The 15,904-nt window shown below is 38.9% G+C and overlaps 1 protein-coding gene across 1 annotated transcript; it reads left to right on the top strand.

Annotated features, from left to right (window-relative positions):
• The first annotated feature begins 2,865 nt into the window (after positions 1-2,865).
• LOC148122323 (putative olfactory receptor 10D4) lies at positions 2,866-3,810 on the top strand. Its single transcript, XM_087905062.1, has one exon. The coding sequence runs from the start codon at positions 2,866-2,868 to the stop codon at positions 3,808-3,810; it is 945 nt and encodes a 314-aa protein (XP_087761188.1).
• The last annotated feature ends 12,094 nt before the right edge of the window (positions 3,811-15,904 follow it).

Here is a 15,904-nt window from a genome sequence, read left to right as displayed (position 1 = left end):
TAGGAAGAACATATCTATTTGTTTGCAGTAAGCTGGTACGTGGTTAGAGTTCTTCCTGTTTCTTCTTATTACTCTTGCTTTGTTTACATGGCTCTTTCTTTATTCTCCTCTGTAATACAGGAACACAGCATGTGGCTGGTCATTAGACCTATGTAAACAATGGAAGGATGAGAACCTTATCTCCTCTCAGAGTACCACAGAGAACTCTTACAGGTGGACAGATTGTATAATGATTATCAAACCCTCACAGGCAAAGCATAGAAGGCAGATATGTTGGGAATAAAGTGGTGTGTGTGTGTGTAGAATGGCTAATAGGGAAAAGTGGGAGATAAAGAAGGAGATAAGGTAGATTTTTTGTTTGAGAGTCTGAGTTTTTAATTATAAAATTAGAAATCATTTCTCCTGTTAACTTCTATTCATCTTACATAAGTAGGTATCCTTATGCATGTGCTCATCTTACAGAACATACTCATCTTACATAAGTCTGTTTATAGCCAAAAACACCAAGAGAACAAGTTCAACTCGGTGACTATGGTGAGAGTGAAACTTACAACCTTTCTAAGTCAGACTTGATTACCCTCTTTGTAGAAAATGCCAAACTCTTCTGTTTCTCCGTGATAGCCTAGCAGGTTTGAGTCATCCGAGATGGATACCCAGTACATTTTCAATTGACTCTCTCAAGCTCAGGGAGAGCAGGTCTGGGGTGTGTTTCCAGTGGAAGGACATAGGATTCTTTCTTGAGAAGGGTGTGCATGGGGGTGCAGTATTGAATCAGACTTCAGGAGATGAGGATTTAGTGAAGTGATGGAATGTTTAATTTGGTAATTGCTCCTGCCCAATGCAATGTGCAGGAGATACCCATGCCATTCCATATTGTGAATTTGAGCATTGAATTAGAAATAGAAAGGGTCAAGTTAAAGAGAGTTTCTGAACTTTTAGCACATACGGTGACCTTCTCTTCTGCTGGCATACTGACAACTAATGTGTAGAATCTGAGGGAAATAGTATTTTTCCTGACCTTGTGCACCTTATCCTATGACCTTCAATAATAATCAGACCCAACAAACACACAGTTTTGATGTTTCAGTTTACCAAATACCTAAGTAGACTGGTGCTCCAAGTCATAACATTATACAGTAATTTCTCAGCCATATTTTTCACAGGTGACTTATCAGAACCAGGGGATCTGGTAAAGGCTAAACCTAAATGCAAGACTTTTTTGTGTGTGTTATTGCTTTGTGACTAAGTGTCTGTCTTTTGCTATTGATTTTTCACTGTAGCTGACTCACTTTCTGTTACATATTTAGGGATTAATTCCCACAATTCAGAACTGTTTAGTGAAAACAGTTTCCCACCACCAGGACTTCATTCCTTTCTCCTAGGTAAGTGCAGAGATCTGCCTTTCTGCAATTATCTTTATCAGTAGGCATTTGATCAGTTTAGGGTATAGGCAAAGAGCATCACATTTAAGACTTTAACAGATCTCCTAGGACATCGAATTACTACCTGCCCAAGCTGCTGTTCTGGTTTCACCCCACGACGAGAACAACTGATAATAACATAGCTCAGGGACTGATAATTTAGAGGCCTGTATCTCTTCTTCACTTAGAGCAGTAAGTCTAACTCCAGACCTAGGCCCTTAGGAACTGGTGTGTGTGCTATCTGATCCAGAGCCATGGCTTCTACCTGACTGTTTACGTAGGTTGCTTGGTTATCTGATTCTATGCATGCTGGGGGAGGAAAAAGTGATGCGCTAAAAATAAACGTTTTAGCTCTATAGTACCTAAAAATGTAGTATAGAGCACACTCTCCTTCTCCTCTAGAAATCCACGGTGATTTAATTTCTTTCTTAATTAACTTTCTCCGTTAAGGAGTATACTGGAGAATTGCTGGTTTTAAGGATATATATGAGTGGGAACACTTGTAATGGGTAGAACTAAGGACAAGGAAGAATGATGTAGGACTCAGAACAACGTAGAACTAGAGAGAGCAAGAAAGAATAAGGATCGAGAGAGGAATAAAGAAACCCAGACAGATGATTCTTGCTGTGTGTAGACTTCTCCACTCTCAGATTACTACTCCCCCCTCCCCCAGCCATGGCTATTTGTGGCATCTTTAGTAGAATACTGTATGGGAGTCCTAAAGGCTAAATCCCTTAAGGCTCTCTAAAGACTAGGTTCCTAGGGAGCACATGTCTGTTGCCCCAGCTACTGGGAAGGCTAATGTAGAAATATGAATTCAGTGAAAGACCTGAGGACATAACAATATATAACAACTAAAAGCAAAACTACAAGATAGTGGACAGACACAGAAAGAGCTGGAGGGGGAGATTAGAACTGGGAATGATGTATGCACAAGGCTAAGGGATGAAATCCTCAAATAAAAATTGAAGCTATCTTAAGAAGGGAAGTGTGGGTTCATGTTTTAACTTGAAGTTTTATGCACACATACTTGAGTAACTAGTCTAATTACAGATTGAGTTGTCTGATGTTAGTATGGGATTGTCTCTGGGAACAATGTTTTCCGTGATAAGATAGTAAGATCTGAATTATGCCAGTTTATTTGATGTTAGGCCAGATTTGAAGACAGTAAACAGAACTGGTGACAGGTGTTGATGACTTTAAGACAGTTTAAAATACAAAGATGAGCTATTCCCTTATATAATTTAACACATGAGGATACTGAAGCCAAAGGCGGCACAACACGTAACTGAATGGCAAGGGCAAATTCATCTCTGGTCCTCTTTACCCTCATTGACTTTATTGAGATTCCAGCCACTGCCTTAGATAGGAATCCCTTGGTCAGGAAGCTGTTCTCACTTTCTCATGGACAATATTGTTTGACGTTTCCAGGACTATCTGTGTCATGAACATGAGGAACTACACCTTTGTGACAGAGTTCATCCTGCTGGGAATTTCCAACAGCGAAGGGCTAGAGAACATGCTCTTTGTCCTGTTCCTGGTCTTCTATGTCTCTGCCTTGCTGGGGAACCTGCTCATCTTCCTCACCATCCTGGCTTCCCCCAACCTCCACACCCCCATGTATTTCTTCCTGGGGAACCTGGCAGTGTTTGACATATTCTTCCCTTCTGTGAATTCTCCTAAGATGATGGACTGCCTAACATGGCAGAATTGCACTATCTCATACCAGGGCTGTGTCTCCCAGGTCTTCTTTTATCACACTTTGGGTGGCACTGAATGCTTCCTATATACAGTGATGGCCTATGATCGCTTTGTGGCAATTTGTCATCCTATGAGATACACAGTCATCATGAACCACAGGGTGTGTACCTGCCTCACAGTGGGCACGTGGTTGGGGGGCTTTGTACATGGGAGCATCCTCACTTTTCTTATCTTTAAGTTACCCTACTGTGGACCCAATGAGGTGGACAGTTTCTTCTGTGACATTCCTGTAGTACTGTCCCTGGCATGTGCAGACACCTCTCTAGCACAGACTGTGGGTTTTACCAATGTCGGCATTCTTGCCCTCATGTGTTTTCTTCTCATTCTCATTTCCTACACTCGGATTGTCATCTCCATCTTGAAAATCCGTTCCTCAGAAGGCAGACACAGAGCCTTCTCCACCTGCAGTGCCCACCTGACATCCATCATCTTGGTCTATGGTCCTGTGATTCTTGTTTATCTCCGACCTGCTTCTAGCCCCTGGCTGGATTCTGTTGTACAGGTGTTTAACAATGTTATACCCCCCTCCTTGAATCCTTTGATTTATACTTTGAGAAACAAGGATGTGAAATTAGCCCTGAAGAAGGTATGGAACCAAGTGGCACAGCCTTTAGGGGATAAGGAGTAGGAGAAATTCCTTTCTGAATTTGTTTGGAGCTGCTTCAGGCCCACTGCCTATATGTCTCTTCCTTCAGAAGAGTCTTAACAGTTAAGTCAATGAATTTGTGTGGATGTACTGAGTTTCAGATTTGTACTTCAGCAATGCTCTTCAAATTATGCCTGTACTTTCTCCATTTTTGGTCTGCTAAACCATTGTTTTTTCTGCTCCATGTACTCTGTGCCTGTTTGAACCATGCGAATTGGCTATCACCACAATATGTACCTCTTTCTACTTCATGTATTTAATGGAACCTAAACATTGCTTTTTCTTTCTTTCTAGCTTCGTTCCCTCCTTTCCTTTGCATCCAGAGAAATCGTGTTTTGTTTATGGACTTTTATCTCTCAAGAGAGAAAGTGGCCATTGAACTATGTTTCAAAGTGTCAAAACAGAGACCGTAAATTTGTAAAATGTTTTTGAGCCAGATTTTGTACACATTCTAGACATTCTTCATTCTGGAAAAGCACTATATGTGTAACTAGCTAAAATAAAAATAATATCAACATTTATTCTTTATTTTGGGATTGATTCATCATTTAGAGTTTCACATTACATTAATTTCAAAATCATAGTTTTTATTTTAGATCCATCAACTCAAACACTTAGAATAACAATTGGCATTGAAATCCCTCTTAATTTGTACAAGACAGTGTTTGAAGTATTTTTCATTTATTGATTAAATTAATCACAGTGTCATAAATGATAGATTCTATGAACACGCATCTTACAATTGGAGAGACTGTGAACAAGGAGTTATTCACTGTTGGTGTTTGTGCACCTGTAACTAAACCTTCATCATTTCTTATAATAGCCTGTCCTCATTAGGAGAACTGCAGAATCACCAGTTTCATGTAATGAAGGAAGTTTTTAGTTAACCTTTCTCTATATATCATTCGTTTTCCTCATTACTTTTGTGTAGTATCTAGTATAATCTTCACAGTAGCTGTGTATTTACAAGAGAGCTGAGTACAGGGAAGCTGGCATAGCAACAGCACCATGGAAAGCAGGGCAGGGAAAGATTTTAGGTAATATCTAAGAGAGAGGCATTCTCCGTGACCGTCACTTCACGTCATTGTCACTTTGAAATAATATTTACTCATTTTCTCTGATGCAAATTGATTGATTAGCTTTAAATAACTCCACCCAATTGCTCTAACGAGGAGCAAGGCAGCATACTTACTAAATTATATTATTATATTATATAATAAATTAAATAAAATAATAAATATATAATAAATTAATATACAATAAATTATAATATATTCTATACATTATAAATACTATGATGTTTGATGCTTATTCTGCTCCAACCATTTTTTTTTATAGAACCTGGCAGTTTAGAGCAGATTTTAATATTTTAGGTGGCCAAAGATGGTCAGGGACACTGGAGGTGGCTTAGATGGAGTTTTTAGCCGGGATCTACCAGGGTATTGCTGCTACCTTGTGAACTGAGCAGCTGTCTTCTGATGAGGCTTGAATGTGCATAGTGGCTCAGGGCAGGCCTCTTGTGAGGAGGCCTCTGCCCTTCACCCTCTGGGTGGGCATTTCCAATTACCCACCTTCATCTACTCACACTCTCATGTTGGAAACTGCTTTCCCCATAGTGTGCTCCAGGAAGATTTAAGCAGAAGCTTTTATTACCTTGTTTTCAGGGTCATATACAGTCACTCTTGTTGTCATGGAGAGTAGACACATGAGGTATAAAAAATCCTCAGGTGGGGAGGAACTATGTCCCATATTGTGAAGGGACATCAAAAACTGTAGTCACATTTCGAATCACCACAGTTCTACTTTACATGAATGCTTCCCTATTGGACACATTTCTATTTAGGGCTATTTGCTATGTTAACACATGTTTTAAATGAATTTCTTGATTTAAAAGTTATACTTTTCTTTACTGGACATGGTATCATATGCTTGTGATTCCAACACATAGGTAGTGTAGGCAAGAAGATGGAGACATCCAAGGTGGGCCCTGTCTAGACAGTGAGTATAAAGCCACCCTGAGTTTCTCAGACTTTATCCAAAAAAGTAAACAAATAAACACAGCATTCTGACTTTGTGAAAAATCACATATTTTAGATTTTATCAGTTTTTTTTCATTTGTAGAAAACTTTTGCTACCTACCATTCCAATTGTTTTTTGCTGTTTATTAATCACTTTGTCATCAGCCGTTAGAGGAGACAGATGTTTATTGGATGCCTGCTGTGTATAAGGCCTAGTGCTTGTGAAAGAGGGCATAGGATTTGAGAGACTTGCATGTAGCCTGTAGAAAGAAAGCCACGACAGACAGAGAATGAAAATGAAGGACAAATGCTGTACAACCTAGAATTCAATATCAACTGCAATGTTTAGGAAGGAAGGATCCTAGAAAATGAGCAAAAGAGGAAGTCCGTATGTTGGAGTTTTATGACCTCACTTTCAGCCTCTTTGGAGCCAGTTTAATGTGCTTAGACTCTGTTCCAAGTTGGCCATGGAAAATGAGTTAAATCACACTTTTGAAACTGAAAGACCTGGATAAATCCAGATCCCCCTAGCAGGAAAACAGAGCCAAAAATCTAGCAGGAAGAGAAGAATCAGAAATCTAGGATTAACCAATTTCAGGGTTTCAGGAACTAGCTGAAGATAAAGGTAGATTGTAATCTTGAGAAACAGAGAGATTCCCCCTAGTAATTATCACCCCCTAGTAATTATCATTGGTAAAGGAACTAGCTGTTTACGACCCTGAGAATGATCTTGAGAGGCAGGGAGTTGCCCCTTTGTAATCATCACTGGAATTTTCAGAGTTTTCTGTGACATCCTCCCTGACCCCCTTTTCGGATTACTGGGCTGTGTGGTTTCTTCCTATAAAAACTACTTCTCCCAGTCACTCGAGGTCGAACTCTTCCCCTGTGTGGGTTATGAGTCCCAGCCCCAGTGCACTGGTCTCCGTCTTGTTGTCTTGTCGTCTTGTCATTAAACCTCATGTGATTGCAGCAAGGATGGTCTCTCATGAGATACTGGGGGGTGGGGTTCGCGTCATCCCGAGGCTCGAGTGAGAGTCTCCCCTAATCGGGGGTCTTTCAAAACGAATGAAATGACACATTAAAAACATTATGACACTAAGGGTGTTTGGAAAAGCCAAAGGGAAAAACATATTTATCTAAAATTGTGTACAATATATAAATACACACACACAAATGAGGTTACCCCACTTAGATTGAGAACTGTGTAAATCCCTGTTCTATGAATGATAAATTTTCTTTAGAGTTATTGCAGTCCATCAACTCCCCAATCATTATATGTCATTGCCTTTGGTCACCTCCCAGAGGTTGAAGGTAAGAGCCTTTTGTTGAAGAGACCAGACATGTTTGACATCTATCTCAAAAGAAACAAGTTGATCTGACTGCACAAATATCCTCCCTGAAGAGTAGCTTTGACAGTATCAGAAGATGTTGTGCAAGCTTTCAAGGGAGAAGAGCAATAAACACCTATGAACCACATCAATGATCAACCAGTATGGCGAGTCATCCCTAAAGGTGCAGTGTTGTGGTATTTACATCTTGACAGTAACAAACAACTGTCTAATTGGACTTTAGGTCTGCTTGATAGACATCATGCCAGGTATTGTAGGATCCCCAGTTTCCCCCTTGCTCCTAGAGGCGCAAAATGCAAGGACTGTTTATGTTAGCCAGCCAAGCTTCCTGCTAATTCCTGTGCTAGCTCCGCTTTTAGCCTGGTGATCTAGCTGTAGGCTTTGTTAAACCTTTGGAATGGTAACTTCCCACCTGCCCAGAAGAGTTCCCACGGCTCCTAATTCCCCTCTTAACTGTCTGTTGCTGCCCTCTGCCCACCACCCCCTGCCTGAGAGGAATTTGCCAGGTTGTTCGCACCTGGCTTCCCCGTCTGACTGGGGCAAAGTATATTAACCTTGCAGAAGCTAAATAAAATTGGCATTCGGCTCTTGACGAATGACCCAGGTCTCTTTGTGTGTGTGTGTCTCTTGTTTAATCCCCAGGTCTTCGCCCAAGCTCGTAAGAGGTACTAAAGGCACGCAATCCGTACCGGGTGAGGGAGGCGCAGATTCGGGTGGAACAAGGTATGGTAAATTTAACACAAAAGAACTGATCCCTGATGTAAATGGTTGTTAAACACTTTAAAATACTTAGTTTATCACAGTGGCTTGTATCGAGTGTTCTTTTAGTGTGTCCCAGTGAGTTCTTGAGTATTCTTGCAGTGTGCCACTGTTGCTTCTTGAGTATCATTGCAGTATATTGCAATGGCTTCTTGTTGAGGATTCTTGCTGTCTGGAGAAAGAGAGCTCTCTACTGAAGTAACTTTACTGTAATGATAAATTGGCCTAAAAACCCTTAAATACATACAAACAAATTTCGATTGTGAAACAAAAGGAGCGCTAAATGAATATATTTGATTATACAAAGAATTAGACACAATTACTCTTTTTTTTATAGCTTATAGATTTGAGTAGATAGGTAAAAGATTGCACAATTCTATGGGGTCAGGGCAGTATGAGTATAGATGCTGTGTTGTTTTTCTGTTGCTGTGATAAAACAACATGACAAATGCAGTTAGGGAAGAAAGAGTTTATTTGTGTTATGGTTCCAGAGGGATGAGTGTGTCATGGTGGGGAGGGATGGTAGCAGGAACAGAGGCTGTGATTTCTTATTTGGAACCACAAGTACAAAGCAGAAAGAGCAGACTAGAAATGGGATGAGCCCTGAAACTCTCATCCCTGTTTTAGTGGCACAGCCCACCTCCCAAACATCCACAGACAGCGACACACATTATGGACCAAGTGTTCAAATGAGCAAGCCTTTGGAGAAGAGTCTCATTGGAAACTTCACAGCTGTGTTGTGTTAATGGTCAAACCAGGGCCATTAACACATCCATCTCTTCCAGCGTGTCTCCTTTCTTTATCATAAGAACAGTGAAATTTTATTTACTAGTTGGCTTGAGTTTTTCTCATTTCTTTCTCCTGTTCAGTTGTTAAAAATCTTTGCTTAAATTTTGGGTTGCTTTTATTATAAGAATGTAGAAGGTTCAAACGGGACAACAATCAGTTTTAAAAGTTTTTTTTCTAGATTTTCAATTCAGAATGTTGAGTTACTTCCAGAAGATAACTTAGTACAAGCAGAGCTCCCCCTAGTGACTAGTGTAAGTAGTGTGTCTATGTGCTTTTGTTTTGGTTTATTTATACTTTGATGGCAATAAAAACTCTCCGTCTGAAAGATGTGCCGAACCCTCTGAAAATACCCCAAACTCCCCTTATACATATGGAATGTTTCTCCTGACTCTTAAATTCTATACAGAGGGAAAGCCATATCAGTGTCTTCACTGTACCTTAGATGAGGAGCAGGAAAGAATGAAAATGTCATTAGCCCATTCAATACAATGTAAGAAATCCTGGTTTAGACATCAGCAAGACCCCAGTGCTTCAGGGGTGGAACTTCTTACAAGACTGTGTCTTCATTACAAGAAAATTCACCTACTTGGCTTTGGTTTCTCACAGTGAACATGAAGAGGCTGAACTTGCTATCCTAAAGAATTCATTCACTATAATCATTACAAATACTTTAAAAATTATTTTTATAAAATTCTATTCGTTTATATCTTTATTTAATGTATTTATTTATTTTACATCCTGACTGCAGCTTCCTCTTCCTCATCTCTCCTCATTCCCTCCCTCCCTCCACTTCACCTATACCTCCCTACCCCGTAAATTCAGTCCTTTCTCTCTATTCATAAAAGGGCAGGTCTCTCACGGGTATAAACAAAAATGGCATATCAAATTGAAGTAAGACTAAACACCTCCCCTTGTATAAAGGCTTGGCAAGGCAATCCAGGATGAGGGATAGGTTTCCAAGAGCCAGCCAAAGCATCGGGGACAGCCTTTGCTCCCATTGTTAGGAGTCCCACAAGTAGACCAAGCTACACATATTTGTAGAGGAACTAGGTTGGTCCCATGCAGACTTCTTGATTGTTGTTCAGACTCTGTGAGTTCCAATGAGCCAGAGTAGTTGTTTCTCAGGGATTTCTTGTGATGTCCTTGACCCCTCTGGCTCTTATAATCCTTCCTCCCTCTCTTCAACAGGATTCCCCAAGCTCAGCCCAGTGTTAGGCTGTCATTCTCTGCATTTGTTTTCATTGGTTTTCATACTGGGTGAAGGCTCTCTGATGACAGTTGGGGTAGTCATCAGTCTAGTCACAGGAGATGGCCAGTTCAGACTGCATATCCACTATTTCTAGGACTCTTAGCTGAGGTCATTCTTGTAGATTAGTGGAAGTTTCCCTTGCGTCAGGTTTCTGAATTAACCCCGAAATGTCCTCCCCTTTCCAGTCATCCCTATTAGTTACCTCTCCTTCCATCAAGCCACAACCAGATATCTCAAGTTCCCATTCCCACCTGCCTTTAGTACGCTCGGGAGATCTCTTCCCTTTTCCCTTCCCAGGGAGATCCTTGCTACTCCCCCCTTGTTCTCTCCTTGCTATCTAGCTTCTTTGAGTCTGTGGATTGTAGTGTGATTACCCTTTACTTTACAACTAACATCCACTTGTGAATTAGTATTTGGATATAGCCTTAAATGCATTGGCATGGGAGACAACTTCCTAAATAGAACCCCAGTAGAAAAGACATTAAGATTGACAATTAATTAATAAGTGGTACCTCATGAAAATGAAAAGCTTCAGTAAGGGAAAGGACACAGGACAAAACAGCAGCCTACAGAATGGGCAAAGAGCTTCACCAACTTCATTTCCAACAGATGGTGATATCCAAAATATATAAAGAACTAAAGAAATTAGACATCAAAAGTGAACAATCAAATTAAAAATGGGATACAGACCTAATCAGAGAATTCTCGACAGTAGAATCTCAAATGGCTGACAATCACTTACAGAAATTTTCAACATCCTTAGCCATTATGGAAATGCAAATCAAAATGACTCTGAGATTCCATCTTACACCTGTCAGAACAGCTAAGACAAAAAACACAAGTGACTGCTCATGCTGGAGAGAATGTGGAGCAAGTGGAACACTCCTCCACTGCTAGTGGGAGTGCAAACTTGCACAACCACTTTGCAAATCAACATGACAGTTTTCCAGAAAACTGAGACTCAATCTACCTCAAGACCCAGCTATACCACTCTTGGACATATACCTAAAGGACACTCAGTCATACCACAAGGACACTTGCTTAACTATGTTCATGGTAGTTTTATTCATAATAGCTAGGTCCTGGAAACAGTCTAAATACCACTCAACCAAAGCATGGATAAAGAAATTGTGGTGCATTTACACAGTGAAGTACTACTCAGCCACTAAAAACAATGACATCAGTAAATTTGAAGACACACAGATGAAACTAGAAAAAAAATCATTCTTACTGAAGTAAAAATGACTACTTTTAGTTAAGTTTTTAAAAAAATGCTGTGAGATGATCCTGTGGTTTAGTGCAATAGTTGACCTTCTAAAGGACTTGGATTAGATTCTCAGCATGCAATGACAATTGGCAGCCATCTGTAATTTTGGTTTCAGGGGATCTTATACCATTTTCTGGCCTCTGCAGTCACATCATGGACGTGATGCTCAGGCATTCAGACAGGCAAAACACCAATACACATAAAAAATTAAAAATAATAACAAATTTGTGAGTGCTCCCATGAATAATTTTTTATAAGGATCTGTCCATGACTTGGAAAAGGAAAAGTGTCTAGAGAGATTCTAATTTCTGAATTTGTAGGGGAAATGATTTTTATTCTTTGTTGACAAATTTTGCTCTTCTGTTTGGTCTCCTTAAGAAAGTGAAGCTGTATCTGGGAGAGGGCGCTACTGAGCCCCAAGAAACTCGTTATACCTTCCAATGACCATGTTACTTCCTGCAGTGATAAAAACCGGGGACAGAATTGAGAAGATTCAAACAGTTGTAATGGATGTTGATGATGATGGTGGCGGTGGAGAAGATGATGATGACGATTACTCTGATGATGATGATGATGATGATAGCTGTGTGGGTGTGGCCAACAAATGCTCATGGTTACTGCTGTTGATGTCAACAGCGTGTTGGTATCTTTCCACGGAACAGTCTTTAACTATTACGCAGTTGCTGCGGTGTATATGCAGTGTATAAGTTTGAGCCTTGCCACAGACACTTCTCTGGTAGCAGAGATCAGCTACAAGACATAAGGTGTGGAGATAGTTGCTGGCCTCCGAACCCATATTATGTTTGAAGCCTGCAAAAGGGTAGCTTTATGCTGCAGCTCAGGTCATGTTCAACACACACTCTCCTTATTCCTTAGGCAGGAAGGAATAGAGTTGATCCCCCCTTTTTTCCTCCCTCTTTTCCTTCTTCCTTCCTTCCTTCCTTCCTTCCTTCCTTCCTTCCTTCCTTCCTTCCTTCCTTCCTTCCTTCCTTCCTTTTCTGAATTAGGAACACATAATCTCTTGAAAGGCTAACTTGATCATTATTGGCAATTTAGCTCACACTTAATAGTTTTCAAACTCTGTCAGTATTAAATTTTATTTTATTTCAAATTTTAAGCTCCCATCCTTCTTTACATACAATTATGGATGCCACTCATTCCTTTTTTTTTCTTTTTAGGTCATGCAGGTGTGAAATTATGTATATATAAAATGGTGTTGTTTTTTTTTTTTTTAAAGGTGAATCCCATCATGAGTGTTCTTTCTGGTCATGCTGCATTTCTTGCTGCCTATCTGTTTGCTGTTCACAGTTGGTAAGGTCACTCACGTGAATGGAGAAACAGTTGGAAACTTTCCTCAAGAAGAAGAGATCATTAGCAACATTTGTTGGAATTTGTTTTGTTAAGAATAAGAAAAGAAGCCAGGCAGGGGTGGTGCACACCTTTATTCCCAGCACTTGGGAGGCAGATCTCTGTGAGTTCAAGGCCAGCCTGATCTACAAGATCTACTTACAGGACAGATGAAGCTGTTACACAGAGAAACCCTGTCTCAAAAAAACAAAAATAAATAAATAAATTAAATAAAGAAAAAGAAAAAAAAGAACCACGCATATTTCAGGGGCATGATTCACTAAAATCCATGACATTTGTGTAATGAACAAGCCAGAACTTCAAATATCATTAATGACTCTGTATTAGTAGTTGTTGTTTTGTTTGTATATTTGGGAAAAGGCACATGTGAGCCTGCCCTGTGTTCTGGTGACTCTATTAATACTAACAGACAGCGGAGAGAGTGAGCTTCATGCACCTTTGCTGTAACTGTTTCACCTTTAGAAACATCGTTTTTTTCCCCAAACATTTTGGCATTGTAAAACCTTTGGATTTCCATAAGAATTTTAGAACTAGGTTGCTATTTTCCACAGTAAACCTGCTAAAGTTTTTGTTAGGATTTTATTCAACTCACAGGTCAATCATTAGTAAACTCACCTTTTAGCACTCTAAGGAGTGCATGCACATTTTTCTTTTAAGATGTATAATATCAGTGTTCAGGTCCAGCCCAGTTTTATTGTTATTTTCTATTTTGATATTACTTAGAATGTTACTCTTTGATAATCACATGATTACAATTAATTTTCTTGTATCAACAATGTAAACAACTTTGCAAGACTGAATACTAATCATTGAAATATTTTCAGCTAAATCCCAGATCTGTATGGATAATCACATTGTCTGCAAACTCAATTTACTTTTATTTAAAATTCATCTCTTACTTTTTTTTATACTGAATTGTCTTATGCAGAAATTGTTTAACATTGAGTAGAAAAGGTGAGAGTATTAACTTGGTTCCTAATTCTAGAGATGAAATAACCACTTTGTTACTATTAAATATGACATCAGCTTGTGGGAATTTTGGGTCTTGTTTAGTTCTTTGAAACTTTCGAGATTATTCCATTTATCCTTAGTTAGTGAAAATATTTCACCATAGATTAAATTGGCAATTTGTCAAAATAGTTTTTGGTATTTTGGTGTGTTGAAAGAAAATGCCTCCTAAAGGGAGTGGCACTGTTAGGAGCTATAGCTTTATTGGAATAGGTGTCGATTTGTGGGAGAAAGTGTGTCAATGTGTGGGTGGATTTTGAGGCCTCCTTTGCCCAAACTTTACTCAGTGTGAAACTAAGACCCCTTCCTGCTGTCTGAAAACTAAGATGTAAGACCCTTGTCTACTTCTCCAGTTCTATGTCTGCCTGCACACCTTCCTGTTGTACCATGATGATAATGGATTAAACCTCTGAAAATGTATGCCGCCCCAACTAAATGTTTCCCTTTATAAGGGCTGTCATGGTCATGGTGTTTCTCCACAGCAATTAAAACACTAACTAAGACAGATATTGGCCTGGGGTATTGTTTTGATAGGTCTGGCCATGTTTTTTGTTTGGTAGAATTTGGAATTAGTACTTTGGGCTAGGGAAACAGTGAAATGTTTTAAATGCTGCTTAAGGGGCCGTCCCAGAAGGAGCGTGGAAGACAGTGGTTGTATAGGTGATTTTTAACTGTGAGGGGCTGGCTCAAGAGGTTTCAGAGGAGAATTTTTTTATGTCGCCTAAAAATCATTTGTGTGATATTTTGGTGAAGAATGTGGATGCTTTTTCAACTTATTATAAAATCTTTTGACATTTTTAGATAAATTTATATATAGCATTTGTCAAATTTGCTCTCATAGACACTGGTGCTAACAAAGAAATTTGATAGTGTTCTTCCACATTGTAGTATTTATATTTAATATATTTCTACTTTGGCAAACTCATCTTAATATAGTCTTAAATGTGGATAACTCAGAAATTAAAAGGTATTTCATATAACAATACATGTTTATGTATCCATCTATCTTTTTGTTTTCTATTTTTTTTACTTTAGTACATATTATAAACATGTTCAAGAAACATAAATAACTATCCAGAAGTTGAAGATAGTTAAGTGGAGCATGCATGCACAAACACACACACACACATTTATTGTGTAGATTAAATGCAACTACTAAAAGTAAGTTATAGCTTTGGAATGATTTTGAAAGTACTTTGAAAAAAGTGAATTAAAATTATGTTAAATAAAAGACAAAAGCTGCATACATATGTAATACGATTGGTAATACATAAGTACACTTCAAAACTGTTGTGGGATGGTTGAGAAAATCACTTCAAAGTCACAAAACTGATAAGAAAAAAGAAAATTCAGTTTTTCCTGTGTTTTATGTATTTACTAAATAAGTTACAAATTGTCATACTACTTCTATAGTGAGTACATTAATGAGGGAGGGACCAGGAAAGGGCAAAGGGTATAAGAAAAGAAATTTAAGCCTTTAATTATTCCCTTTGCTTATTCATACATCTTAGGTCACTGGAGATATTGTCCCAAAAGAGACAAGTTCCATTAATCCTTCTAGTTATAAAACATTATAAATTCATTATTTGAAGGTAAAATTAATAGCAGAACTGAGTCGTAGATTCAAGAGGAGAGGGTAAAGCATCTTGTCTCTACATCAGGACACTTTCTGCACAATAGAGTCTTTTGTTCTAACTTTTTGACTAGAAACTTTCAAGATATCTGTTTGCTTGCATTAGCTGTGGTTTCTGGCTGCTGGTATGTGGGTAAAGCTCTGGCTTCTTCTTTTCACTCTTGGGCATGCCTTTCTCTCTTCCATTCTTCTGTGTTCATTATGTTCTAAAATATAAAGTCATAGAACTAAAGATAGGTTTTTCATCTATTTTTTTTAAATGAAAAGTCTGTGGTTACTGAGTTTGGTCACCATCATCTGAAGCCAAGCAACATTTATGCTTCAACCCCCAGAGTGTTAAAGCTGGTACCCATTACAAAGGTTTGAGTTCATCGATCCATTATTAAATCAACAATGAGAAAGCAATGAAAGGAAAAAGTATAGGTTGTTTGTATATGCATGTTTGTGTGTTTTTGTGTGTGTGTGTGTGTTTGTCAGAAGGACTTAGGGAGGAAATGAATACCATCAGGGAGATAGGGTCCTAGTTTTCACTTAGCAAGGTATAAGAAATTATCCCTGTGTCATAAAATATCCCTATTGCTGTCTTTCTTCATCTTATCCACGAGTACTTCCTTTAACGGGCAATATGTTTATTCT

The sequence above is a fragment of the Myodes glareolus genome, chromosome 4 (genome assembly GCF_982192425.1).
Source record: "Myodes glareolus chromosome 4, mMyoGla1.1, whole genome shotgun sequence".
Taxonomy (NCBI): domain Eukaryota; kingdom Metazoa; phylum Chordata; class Mammalia; order Rodentia; family Cricetidae; genus Myodes; species Myodes glareolus.
This window is presented reverse-complemented; position numbering and strand designations above follow the sequence as displayed.